Below are 13,984 nucleotides of genomic sequence, written 5' to 3' on the forward strand. Positions count from 1 at the left end.
CATGATGAAAATGGTTGCAGAAAATGGTCCCCAAAGGCAAAAAGAAAAAACGTGTATAAAGAAGCCTTGCAGTCTCCCAAACAGATACAGTGGTACCTTGGTTCCTGAACAGCTTAGTTGTTGAACAAATTGGCTTCCAAACGATTAAAACCTGGAAGTGAGTATCCCGGTTTGCGAATGTTTTTTGGAAGCCGAACGTCTGATGCAGCTTCCATGGCTTCCAATTGAGTGCAGGAAGCTCCTGCAGCCAATCGGAAGCTGTGCCTTGGTTTTCAAACAGTTTGGGGAGTTGAATGGACTCCCGGAATCAACTAAGTTTGAGAACCAAGGTACCACTGTATTGACTAGAAAATATGGGTCATTTGCTCTTCCCACCTCGACCAGCAGGTTGCAGAGTTGCCTTACCTAATAATCTACAGAAAGGGTTCATTTGTCGTTTTCCTTGAAAAAGCACTTTGAGGCTTTCTGAAAACTGCCGTCCTAGAGAGTCCAAAAATGCGCACACACAGATTTTTGTGATTTCATTGCTTGTTATGTAAGTCACTTTAAGACACTTCAGGGTAAAACAACAACCATGTAAATATAACAAATAATAATAAACTGTCTTGTGCTGTCTGCTTTGATCCTATATAAACGATATCACCGTTATATGAAAGCTTTTCATGTTGTTCTGTTAGAATAACTAGAAAGACGATTTGAACCTTGGTCAAGAAGGCTACGTCACAATTTACTTGGGAATGATCACATCTGAATCCCTTGGAATTCATTGCTGCTTATTCACCGAGTAATCATGCCTAAGATCTGGCTGCTTGACTCCTGGACCCTGCTGCCAAAATGCACTGGCAAAAAGAGTGTGAAGTAAAAAAGAATACTGATACAGTCAGGCCTTTTTGAGACTTTTTGGAAATGCCTAGAGCGATGGCAAGGAAATTGTATCTCTGGACCCCATTGGAGTAAGTCTGGGCAGCTGATTGGGGGCTAGTGAGCATGCCTGGGTATCTCTGGCAACAGCTTGTGCTACAGCTGCTATGAAAAGTGAAGCGAAGGCAAGCAATATGTCATCTTGACAGAGATATGCTTGAGTTTCCTGTTCCAGGGTTTGGTGCTTAGACTAAGCCACTCATCGTGATGAATAAGGTTATCACCCGCGCCAGCACTCATGTTCAACTGGTTTAACAAAAACCACCCTGAAAAGCACAGAGGGGAGCTTTCCCCATTTAGTAAGCTGTAAGCATGAAATGGCTGCCTTTCGCACTGAAAAGGGCTGTGAAGTTTGCAGATCCCAGGGTTCAGAAAACAGAGTACAGTACAAGCATATGCTACATGAGACTATACAGTATATATATAATGTTTTGCAACACTTTTTTTTTCAGGCAAAGCTGCTTGAGAAAACTGCTGAGAGATCATATCTCACCGAGCAAGAACAAGAAGTTGTTCCAAGTGGGATAAAAAAAGAAAAGAAAAAGTCAATCTCTATTTTTGCCATATATGGCCTGATAGTTATGTTTCATGGCAGCTGTTCTGGATGTGAGCCACATAACCCCCTTTGTGTTCTTCTTCTGCTCCTTTCTTCGTTTGTTCCTAGGATCTGCTTCCACCTCTGCTATTATCATGGTCCAGTTTTGAGAGGCGCTCTGAGCAAAACAGAAAAGCAGTGGGAGTGCTAGGCAGCCAAGTCTGGCCACCTTCTAGGCACCAGAGAGACGCAACACTGGAAACATTGTGGAAATTAAAATGGTGACTAGCATCAGCTGCCCAAGGCTGCCAGGTGCCGATACCAGCCCCAATTACAATTACTGAATGCATTTAAATGGTGCACTTTCCTAAGGTTGCTCTTTGTGTAGGTCTAGCTCAGGCATCCCCAAACTTTGGCCCTCCAGATGTTTTGGACTACAATTCCCATCTTCCCCGACCACTGGTCCTGTTAGCTAGGGCAGCGTTTCTCAACCGCTGTTCCGCGGCACACTAGTGTGCCGCGAGACGCTGGCTGGTGTGCCGCGACGTGCGGCGACGAGAAGGGCGATTTGCATTGTCACGTTGACCCGCCGGAAAGCAATATTTCTCCTCCTCTTTCCCAACGCTCAGTGCAAATGAGCCTGGCGGCCGCCAATACACAGCACTGACCCGCCGGAAAGCAATATTTGGCAAGTGTTTCTTACAGTCATAATTATAATATAGGGCGGCACAGAGTTAATTTTTTTAACCTTTTTAATGGTGGTGTGCCTCGTGATTTTTTTCACGGAACAAGTGTGCCGTGGCCCAAAAAAGGTTGAGAAACACTGAGCTAGGGATCATGGGAGTTGTAGGCCAAAACATCTGGAGGGCCACAGTTTGGGGGGTGCCTGGTCTAGCTCAACTTTCAACAGCAAAAGTTACTAATGCCATGACTAAAACAGCATTATGGTTTGCACTTCCCTAGTGAACAAAATGTGACTTTCTGGGCAGGGGAGGACAAGCATAGTCAGGTTGCACATCCAACTGAAAACAATGAAATGGGATTTTAGGATGACTTAACACGTGACTTTTTTAGGCGCACAACTATGATGTTTTAGGATGCAACCTTATACACTCCCCTGGGGCTCAGTGGCATAGCATGTGGGGGGTGGGGCAGGAGGGGGAATTGTGCCGCTTAGGCTCCGAGATCGCTCGATCGCTCGATCGCTCGATCACTCGTAGTGTGAAGTGACGATAGAGCGACAAGGAGTTGGGGACAGAGCGCACTGATACAGCTCCTTGCCTCTGCCTAAGAGCCAAATAAAGGGAGAAATGTGCTAAGAGGAAGGCAGGTTTGGCAAATCCACACCGTGATCAACTCCTGCCTGGAAACCAACGTCCCCACTGTGGAATGACGTGTGGATCCAGAACTGGCCTAAACAGTCACTTAGGACTCACTGTTAAAATCGTGTTCATGGAAGACAATCTTACTCAGCTACGAGTGACCGAGTGATCACCAAAGAAACAGCAGCCGCACAACCTCATCCTATGCACGTTTAAAAAGGTAAAGGGACCCAGCGGCGTAGCTAGCCACCTGGTTGTCCGGGGCGGCAAACCCAAAGGCACCCCACCAGGGGGCAGGGTGTCTATCACGCGCCACGGCGCATGTGCCACGGCGCATGCATTGCAATGCATGCATCATGACGCACGAGTCACGATGCATGACTCATGCACACACGGCTTGTGCTCTGGACGTGTTTCCAGATCCTATCATCTCCTGCAGGCCCTGGGGGAGAAGCATCGGGGCTTCTCCTTGATGGCAGTGGCCGTCGGAGGTGGTCAGCCCTGTCCAGCCTGCTGCCCCCCACCCAGCCTGCTGCCCGGGGCGGCACGCACCCTCACCCCCATTACTACGCCACTGAAGGGACCCCTGACCATTAGGTCCAGTCACAGACGACTCTGGGGTTGCTGCGCTCATCTTGCTTTATTGGCCAAGGGAGCCGGCGTACAGCTTCCAGGTCATGTGGCCAGCATGACAAAGCCGCTTCTGGTGAACCAGAGCAGTCATTTACCTTCCCGCCGGAGCGGTACCTATTTATCTACCTGCACTTTGACGTGCTATCGAACTGCTAGGTTGGCAAGAGCTGGGACCGAACAACAGGAGCTCACTCCGTCGCGGGGACCTTCTGATCGGCAAAGCCCTAGGCTCTGTGGTTTAACCCACAGCCACAGCGCCACCTGTGTCCCTCCTATGCACGTTTACTCAGGAGTAAATTTGAGCGTGCGCCACTTAAGTGCGCATAAACCTGAGCCTTAAGTAACTCCCTCCCCTGCCTCCCTTTGCTAAACACCCAAGCCAAGGTGACCCAGCCGCTACCGTCTGGCAGGAGAGAGATGCAAGCTGAAACGACGCCCCATTTGGGGAGTCCCCCCCTTCCCACCTCCCTACAGCGCCTGCGTCAGCCAAGGTCCTCCTCTGCAGCGGGTGTCGCTCCGTCGCCCACCTGAGGAGGCGGCCACGGCGGGCGCGTGGGTGGGTGGGAGGGAGGGAGGGACTGAGCGGCTCCGGAGCGCGTGACGTCGCTACTCGAGCGGAGCGGAGCCGACTGAGGCGAGGGAAAGGAAACTGCTGCGGCGCTTCGAGGTCAGCCTTTCCTCCGGCGTCTCGAGTGCCCCGCGGCCTGGCTGCGCACCGACGGAGGCGCTTCTTCCTAACGGCTCTAGCAGAAGAGGCCTCCTGGTGCCCGTGAAGTAAGTTGATAACGGGAGGACAAGAAACGGGGGCAGCCCTAGCTTGCTGGGAAAGGGGAGCGGGGTGAGGTGAGGTGGGGGAGATGGAAGGAATACATTATTAGCATCCTTCCAAGATCCCGTCAGAATGGTGTGGTGCTGCGTTTTCGTTTATTTATTTTATATAATTTTTATTAGTTTTCCATTTAACAGCATGCAATCACATCGTTATTATTCACTTTACCTCCCATCGACTTCCTTTCCTCCCACCTCGTGGCTTTCAAAATTAACCTTTATATCACTACATTTTCTACGTTTGCCAATTCTAGTTACACTCATTACAAAATACCTCAAAGTTTAAATAAATATAAACAGGGAGAATATTTCTCATGACAAGTCTTCAGTCAACCCTGCTAGCGATGTTAATTGCTCTTTTCAAATATCGTATAAATTTGCACCAGTCCTTTTAGAATACTTGATCGTGCCGGTTTCGGATTTTTCCCGTCAACTTCGCTAGTTCTGCAAAGTCCATCATTTTCAACTGCTGTTCTTCTTTCGTTGGTACTTCTTCTTGTTTCCATTTTTGGGCTAAAATAATTCTTGCCACTGTTGTTGCATACATAAAGAGTCTTTTATCTTCTCTTGGTATCTCTTCACCCACTTTCGTTGCCCGTTTGAAGCCTCACTTTCTCTCTCAAGAAGTACTGTATGGCTTTCTGCTTTCCAATGCAAGCCCTCAGGAGCCGCATAATACAAGTTCCTCACTAGCTAGGAAACTTGCTTTGAGTTTTCAGTGACTTGGCTCTTTGTAGAAGCCGGTGGGTGTGGCCCCGGGCTGATCTAGTTTTGGCAAACTGCCTGCTCTATTTGAGTCAAAGAGGTTCGGTTTCTACATTTGCTAGGGTGAAACTGCAGCCCCATGTCTTTAGGCTGCTTAGGCGTCTTGGTTTTAAAAGGGCTTGTCTTTTTCTTTTGTGCAGAACGTTTGTTCCATTTTTAGCTAAAATCTCCATCTTGTCTTCATTTGCTTTGCAATAGTGGAGAAGAAAAAAATGTGCCTAGACATATTGTTGGCAACTGCAAAACTAGTGCCTTTTCTCTCCTTGCTTTTTTATCTCAGTTTCTAGCACTCACCCATATACCAGCCTTGGATTGAGCTGCAGTGGTGGTTCTGTTTGTCTTGTCTGTCTGCATGGGCATAGCCAGGATTGGGGGGGGGGGCAAAACCTGAGATTTGTATTGATTTGTATTGATTTTGATGGATTTAGAGGGGCAGATGCCCCCCTGCCCCCTGGCTACGCCCATCTCTGTCTGTCTGTCTACACCAGTAGATGCAAGGTAGGAGCAGAAGAAGTTGAGCATCACACCAAAGCTGTATTCATAACACATATTTGTACATATTTGTAAGGCAAAATGCTATTAGGAATGTTGATGCTATAGGTTGTTGTTGTTGTTGCTGCTGCTTAGTAAAGTTTTATATATGATTCCTGTCTCGATGGGAAGTTGCAGGAGGCTAGAAGACTGCTATTTTGATGCCCTGTTTACTTACATTTGAAAATCATGTCCTTATTATTCAGGACAGGCAGGGCTGGGTCCAAGCGCATAGAAATGATTGGGGCTTTTTCTTTTTTAGGTGTGGCGGGCAGTGACAATTTTTGTAACTTCTGATCTAATTTTAATAGAATGTATGTACTATCCTGAACAAAAATAGGATTGGAGAGCTTCTAAGGCTTAAATAGTCACGAGTCGTTCCTCAAAAATCATGTGAGCACAAACTGTAGCATTTAAAATATTGTGCTTTTAGTTGTTTCATGTATTGATTTTAAGTCTTCTTCAACCCTGAAGGTAATTGCACAATGGAGTAAGCCCCACTGTGGATCTTACTTCTGCATAAACATGTATGGGATTGTGCTGTTTTTGAGAACCTAAGTATTTTTATTATGTTGGCAACTGGGGTCTTAAAGGAAGGCCCTTGACACATGTACGGTAAGATGTGTGCTACAGCTATGAGATCTACCCAGCCCTGTAAAAGCCCCGATTCCTTTGGACTGGGTGGGGCTTGCCTGTGCCATATTGTTTCTGGGATGACTTTTAGACTGCTGTTCTATGCTGATCTGGGAATAAACCCTATTGAACTCAGTGAGGCTTGCTTCTGAATAGATGTTTTTGGATTCTGCTATAGGCTACTATTTGTTTAAATTGGGAATGAAAGGTTTCTGATGCAGGCTACAATGTGAGTGTTACTGCTTAATAACTGTCTTCACAGCATACTGCCTACAGTGTTTAAAAATAGCCCTCAGCTCATGTTGTTTTGGATTCATGGAGCAAGAAAATATATATCTGAAAATGCAGATTTCTAGCTGTTGTGAGGAAAAGTTAGTGCATGAGCAAGCTGCCTTTATGTATAACCCACCAGGCACACTCTTTCAAGAGTGGAGAAGGCAAGGCAGTTTTTAGGAAGCCACTAAAGAAGAGAACAGGCTACCTTGCAGCTTCCTCAAGAGATTCTAACAGTTCTTAAAATATTAACAGGCTATTTGTTCATTCTGTTTTCCATTCAGAGACATGGATGCATTGCAATCTTATTCATTTGCTCAAGTATATCATTTGTCATGGGGTGTTTTCAAAATGTTTTTCTTTTAAGCTCCTACAAAATAAAGGCCTTCCCTAACCTTTTACTAGTTTCAGTTGGTTTGCCAGTAATGATCATTCCTGGGCAGAGAGATCCATGCATTGGTAACCTTAATATTAGGTTACTGTAATGCTCTCTTCCTGGAGTTGCCCTTACAGCTGGTCCAGAAGCTTCATCTACTACAGAATGATGTAGTGCTGCCGCTAACTGGAACATTTTATCATGCACGTGCAATAAGGCTGAGATGCTAGGCTTGCAGAGCAGTTTTCAGGGATGGCATATAGGCCCCATTTTTAGGGCAGTCTAAGAGTATTTGCACAAATGGAATTTCTTCTTACCCACCTCGCTAAGATGTGTTGCAGAACGAAACGTTTGCTGGTTATTGTGCTCTCTTTCACCACCTTTCCATTCAGTAGCGTGTGTTTGCTTTTAGGCAGCTGAAGTCCGCTGGTTGTAAATGCCTTTGTCTGTTTGTTCTTTAAAAGCTATTGTCATGGAGACAAAATGACACCATCATCAGAGATAGTGGAAAACCTTGCAGTTCTTTGGAAACCTAGCACTGCACAAACTTGGGGGGTTGGTACTGGTGTGCCCTTCTTATTTTGAGTCAGTACAGTACAAAATGTCTGGGCTTAGAACTGTGTACCCATCACTTGTTCTTTCCAGTGTCAAATGAAGTAGAGTTATTAGTCATCAAAGTATGCTTGCCACCCTTCACTCCTGTCATTATTCTCTGCATTATTGTCTGAATGTATGTGATCTCCCCCAGCTCCCTTGGCCCCAAGATGGAGGGGGGAAATCTCATTTTCATGGCAGGGTGAAAAAGCAAACTTTCAATCTGGAGACTTTATACACGGTGCACACAAAATTTTGCATATACCAGATGTGAGCTCCTTGGGTACTGGAACAGGAAATGGGGCAGGCTTCATGCACAAAAACAGTGTTAAGATTTTTTAGAAAGCAATCCATCAGTGTATAAATTTTGCCAAATAAGCTTTACTGTCATAACCACAACATTCTCTTAGAAACACTGAGGTGCAGAATAGCTATTGATCCAGGCTAAAGTATTGCATGGATATGCCCCTCCCACAGGCACTTCTCCTTAGCCATGGATGTGTGTGTCAGTTGCTGCCGTTCATGATCTTGTCTTGGTTGCTTTCTGTTCGTCTATCCTGGGCCCCTTCCCAGGCCACATCCTCTTTGAGTACTGTACTTTTGTGTGGCTGCAATGTATCCTTGAACTGTGACACAGTGCCTCTTGCCTGCCTGAAGCAAGGATGGAAAGAAGTGTGGTATGTGTGCTTGTGTAGAAACCTCTGCATTGCTGCTGGGATGTAACCTGTGATAAAAAGTGAGGGTTGCATCCATTTGTTCCCTCAGGTTGAAAAGCTTCCCCTCCTCATATCTAGCCTCAGAATCATCAGCATTCCCAATGTGTTCCCTTTCACACTGATTTTTGTTCAATATATTCCAGCTTTTGTAGGGTCTGCGAGGACAAATGATGAAGTGTAGTGTTAGGACCACTGATCATGTACAAATCTCTATGTATGTAGCCTTCAACTAAGGATAAGTTGAAACAGCATCCCTGGCTTTATGGCTGTGTTTCCAAAGCTGCAAAGAGGCAGGTTTCCTTTTCATAGTCCTTCATAGTGGGGCCTGTGAACAAGGCAAAGGATTTGTTCAACTTCCTGTAAGCAGACACCACACTCGTGCTTCACACTATTCTCCTGCCCCAGCCCCTTCCCCTCCAGCTGTGTGATGCAGCAGCAAAGAGAAGGCCGGTTGTATTGCCCTCACTCTGATTTGGCTTCCTGCTAATGCTAGATGGCCAATCCAAACTTACTTTTCAAGTTGGAATATTTTACTTTGCAACAGGAATGGGGAGCCTGTTGCTGCCCAGATGTTATTGGGACTCCAGCCCCCCTTCACCCCAGTCAGTACAACCAGTGGGCAGGGATGATGACTTGTTACCTTTCTAACCTATTCATTCCCTAACTGTAACCCTAAAACTGTAAGACATAATAATCCATTATAATCATATTCAGCATAAACTCTTTAAACAGTCTGCACCAGCAAATGTCACAGGCAGGTCAAATACTAAACTGCCCAAGTGCCTGAGTAAAAAAAGCAGGTTTTAATTTGGTACAAAATATACCCAATGTTAGTGTTGTCTGGGCTTTCAAGGGAGGGCCATTCTGTAACAGATGTGTCACTTGGCTCTTTCCCATGTCTCCAATTTTATGTGGAGATGGGATGCAGATGGGAAACAAACACTCCCCCCCCCCCCCAGCACATCGGAATTCCCAGGCAGGAATGTATGAATACAGGGGTTCTATATGAGACTACTGACAGCTGCCACATTCTACACTAGCTGCAACTGCTGTGCCATCTTCTAGGGCAGCTTCATGGGAGAGCCCACTGCAGTAATCTAATCAGGCAGTTACTGATGTGACCAGGCGGTCTTTGCACTATACTAGTCCCACCACCACCCTGCCCCTCTCCTTCCTTGTAAGCAGCTGTGAAATGAGTGCAGTGGCTCCGCCCCATGCAGCAAACTGCTTCTGAGGACATGGAGAAACAGAGCTTGGTGTCACCACCCAGAGCCCATATATAATGGCAGGTGTCCTTCCCATTATATATGCAAGTCAGAGATCTGTGACCGATCTCGGTCTCCTTGTTATGTACTTGTACGATTCATGCACTTGTGTGTGCACATCTTACTGCATGCCCAAATTACCGTATGTGTTTGTATGTATGAAAAAGCATACTTTGTTTTGCTTTAGGTGCTCTGTAGCGTGCTTCCCGAATACTAAAGGGTTACTTTCTTATTGGAACTCAGCCCAGTAGACAGACCGCAGTGCAGAGATGAGCTGTCTGCAAGGAGCTCACGTACATTTTTACTAGCTGGAATGCCTCCACTCATTGGTGATCTGAACTGCGCTCACAATCTTTTTGATGTGGGCCTCCCTCCCTCCCTCCACCATCAAAGTAGTGGCTGAGAGCCCAAGGCTGATCTTGCAAGGAAACTGGTGGGCGGTGCTGTAGGGACCAGTTTCTAATGTACCATAAAGTTCAATGTATCATCCTCCCAAAAAGGGTGAGTTTTACATAGGAGCATCCCCTGAGGATGGTTCAGTGGTAGAGCACACCTTTTGCATGCAGAAGCCCCAGGTTCAACCCCTGACATCTTCAGGTACAGCACATTTAAGTGAGTTTTAACTTTTCCTAGAAGATGTACTGTCATTTTATGTAAAATTATATATATTTTTAAATTGTATTATAGAGCAATTAAAATATTTATTTTGTATCACAGTTTTGTTCATCGTGGTTTATTGTTAATACTGGGAGGCAGAAATGAATTTATAGAGACCTGCTCTCAGTATAGTTGGGGTTGGGTGGACCAAACAGCTTCTTGTGTTTCTTGTGCAGAGTATGCTGAAGTTTAGGTCCATCAGGGTAATAAAATTAAAGGATTTTTTTGTTGGCATCCACATGGTTAATATATCTTCTTGTTATGCAGCATCCACCACCTCTTCTGTTAATACTGATCCAGAAGTCATGTCAAGCAGCGGAAAGGTAAGGCATTTTCAGTTCCTGCAAATTTAAGATACTTCATGTTGGTGACAATCATCATACTGACAATTTTGCCTTGGTGTGATAACCTAGGTGGGCATCTCTTGTTTCTAATCTTGCAACACCCTGCTAATGAGGGAAGGTCACTCAGGCTTTTGATATCAGGAGTGAAGGAACAAATCTTTCCCCTTGCAGCTGTGGTTTGTTTCTGAGAAGGCGATCTTGAGCACAGTTTACATTCTTTCCTCCTGCAGCCAGCATTGGAGCTAAACAAAAAGCAGATGTATGCTAAACATCTCTACAGTGCAGAGTAGGATGAGTGAGCTGGGAGGAATAGAAAATGAAGCTGAAAAGGGGCGGGGGGGAGGAGCTCTGTTTGTTCAGTCACTAAAAGTAGATGTAGTACAGATTTCCAGAGGCTTCCATAGCATATTTGGCTGCAAGGGCATCTTAATTGAGGGGCTGAGTTGAGGCCTTGTTCTGAGTGCACACTTTAGGTGTTTGCTGTGTTTAGGGCAGGCATCCCCAAACTGCGGCCCTCCAGATGTTTTGGCCTACAACTCCCATGATCCCTAGCTAACAGGACCAGTGGTCGGGGAAGATGGGAATTGTAGTCCAAAACATCTGGAGGGTCGAAGTTTGGGGGTGCCTGGTTTAGGGGTTTGCTGTGGGGGCAGCAGGAGGGCTGCCAAACGAGGAGCAGAGAGGGAGTTCATTAATTGGGCTGCTTGTTACAAGTGCTATTTCGAATAAGGAGCTGGGAACCACCTTCAGCATTGTGAACAGAGTCAGTCCAAAATTGATTCTTTTTTTCTTTTTGAAAAAGGAGAGATGGTTGCCACATTAAATAAATCTGAAGTTAAATCTTTAAACATTGCCTGAGATCATAGCTGCCAAGTAATCCCTTTTTTAAGGGAAATTCCCTTATGCTGAATAGGCTTCCTCGTGAGAAAAGGGAAAACTTGGCAGCTATGCCTGAGATGTGTGGGAGCTGCTTTTGCCTGGGTGGCTGCTGGAGTAATGATTAAAAAACTTGGACACAGGAGTGAGGCTGCCAATGACCTGACTGGGTTGCACATGATTGGGTCACTTAAATATTATGCTAGCAACAAGGATGCTGCTTCCAGGAAGCTGGCACCTGCATGACTAGGATGACATTTAAAGTGCCAGACATTTGTTTGTGAAATCAGTCTAAATGTAATACTACTTAATTGACTTTCTCTTGGTACTGTATTTAATCATTTTTTTGTCATGCAGAGGATATTGGTCAGGGTAGTCAGTGGGTCAGTGGGTATTGCTGGGTGATGTGGCCAGGCTCTTTTTCACACATGCTTTGGTTCTGAGTCTAAATGAATACTCTCACCATAAAAGGGATGCCAGCAGTTGTGAATTTCTCTTCTTTTTGTGTGGGCATAATTTGAAAGATTCCAATGGTTTAATGTGTTCGGAGACAGTTCATTCTACGTTGCATCATCATAGTGGCATGCCTTCTGGGGGGGGGGGGATAGAAGAACAAGTGCTTTGTACCATTTGTACACGTGGAACAGTTGTGGTTCGAATGTCTCTTAATGTGACAGATTATTACAGTTTATTAAATGTATTTAACTGGGCTACACCAGCAGCAATATGTAGCCTACCAGTTGGCAGTGAAAGAACAGAACAGTAGTGAACTGGGCAGGGTGAGTGTGGACACTATATGGATTCTGCACCTTGGAAAGCATGTCTTGGGCTGAACCTGGCATTGGCAAGGGAAAGAAGGCTTCAGCTGTACCACCCGTCATCTAAAGGGCAGTAGAGCCTAAGCCTACTAGATTGGGTCACTGGGCTGATGGTAGTTGTAGTCCAAAGCATCTGGAGAGCATCAGGTTGTCAAAGGGTGGCCCATACTTTAAAAGGGGGCTGTGAGCTGTAGGTTTTAGAAACAGCAAAACCTTGCATAAACCTACTTTCTAGAGATGAAAGTGATATTAGTGTACATGCCACTAGCAGTGAATCTTCATTTATCTCTCTGGGGAAAAACTGCAACCTAAGCTTAGTCAGGTGCAAGTGTAGTCCGAGATAATCTAATGGACCTTCATAATCCTTTCTGGTACTCTGCAACAATGGGTTCCTGCATATTTCCATCTCTGGCCCATTGTCATATGTTTCTTGATGGCATTTTTTAAATAGAATAAAAAAATACCATGTTGCTTCATTCTAGAGATGGCCCTGTTTCTGCTATTGCGGCACAGGGTGACAAGCTGCACAAAAAGCACCCCCTGGCGCTTCATATGTTTAGAACCCAGAAGCTGCCATGCAGGAGAAACTCCCCACAGGCAGAAAATCATTCTGACAACACACAGTGGGCATCCCGCCAACTTTTAATAGCTCTGGGGCCCTGATAAATATTTCAGGGAGTCTTAGAGGAAACCCCCCAGGACAGGTGCCAATGGAAGCCTCACACAGCTGCTGCTTTTGGCATACCTTCCAGGGGGCAATTCTTGTCGTGCAGTCTTTTTTGTTGCCTAACGCTCTTTCCAAAGATGGAAACAAAAAGACATTTGCAGGCTGAAAGTTAAAGACCCTTTAAAAATCTATGGCAATTTCAGAAACGGGAAATGCTTAAAGTTGATGGAATAGTGGGCATTGGCTCCATATGTGGACAGCCATGTAGATTGTGCAGTCAACGCTTGCCCACCACTTCCTCAATCAATGATATGGATCAATAAGGACAAAGGGAAACTATGGACTGTGGAACTCAGTTGGTAGATGCACCCTGAACCCCTAGCATCTACTAGTTTGTTTGTCTGGTGTTCTTTGGTTAAGTAACTTACAACCAAAACATAACTTTCAAGAGGCCTTGCTTAAGATACTATCTGATTTTGTAGAAAGTACTATCTTCTCCCTCCGCCTCTGTATATGAGCATGAGGGTTGATTAAGTTTCATAAATGCACACGCTAGTTTTCATTCTGAGATCTGAGTGCCTGGCAAGGGAGATGCTGTATAGTAATACAGTTTATATCCTTGAAAATCAGTTCTTGGGGCATGCTGCTGCTAAAACATGATGCATACCCATTTTTATTCCAATACCTCAAGCTTGTAGCTGGAGGTATTTTTTTCTTTGTTCCTCCCCATACCAAGCTGGTATTATAACATAATTGGGTTCTGAATGTGTGGGGTTTGGGGTTTGTGTTGCTGTTTTTTGTTATTCTGTTGAATAATGAAACGAAATTTGTTAAAGCACAGCTAAATACTAAACAAAAGGTCTAACTTTGTGGCCAAAAAAGACAGGGCATCTGTCAGCAGTAGAATAATAGTGCCTAAGAACTTAACACAGTCTCTTTTCTGCGGCAGGTGATGTTTTAAAAAAACTCCACCATGTTGAATGGCACAAAGAGGACATTCTATACTCAAGTTATGGGAATCTGTGTTGATCTTGTGACAAGCACAGATGCACTTTGGGGAGTCTTATCCATTTCTAAAAATGCATGAAAATGGAACACCAAAACTATAAGACTTGGAAGCTGCTGCTGCTTAGGTCATGCAGATTCTGTTTCCTGAGAATATTCCAGATGCTTTCCCAATCAATTTGCAACAAATGTGCTGTTACACATTTGTTGTCACATGCCTTTTCT

General features: G+C 45.1%; 1 protein-coding gene across 2 annotated transcripts in view; it reads left to right on the top strand.

Annotated features, from left to right (window-relative positions):
* Positions 1-4,021: 4,021 nt before the first annotated feature.
* ANXA6 (annexin A6) overlaps positions 4,022-13,984 on the top strand; it is a 37,727-nt gene continuing 27,764 nt past the window's right edge. For both annotated transcript variants that reach the window (XM_035105693.2, XM_035105694.2), the window contains exons 1-2: positions 4,022-4,185; positions 10,317-10,372. In XM_035105693.2, the coding sequence (XP_034961584.1) occupies positions 10,355-10,372 (18 nt within the window). In that variant the 5' untranslated portion in view covers positions 4,022-4,185; positions 10,317-10,354. The remainder of the gene's footprint in view (positions 4,186-10,316; positions 10,373-13,984) is intronic.

The sequence above is a fragment of the Zootoca vivipara genome, chromosome 2 (assembly GCF_963506605.1).
Source record: "Zootoca vivipara chromosome 2, rZooViv1.1, whole genome shotgun sequence".
In the NCBI taxonomy this organism is placed as follows: Eukaryota; Metazoa; Chordata; class Lepidosauria; order Squamata; family Lacertidae; genus Zootoca; species Zootoca vivipara.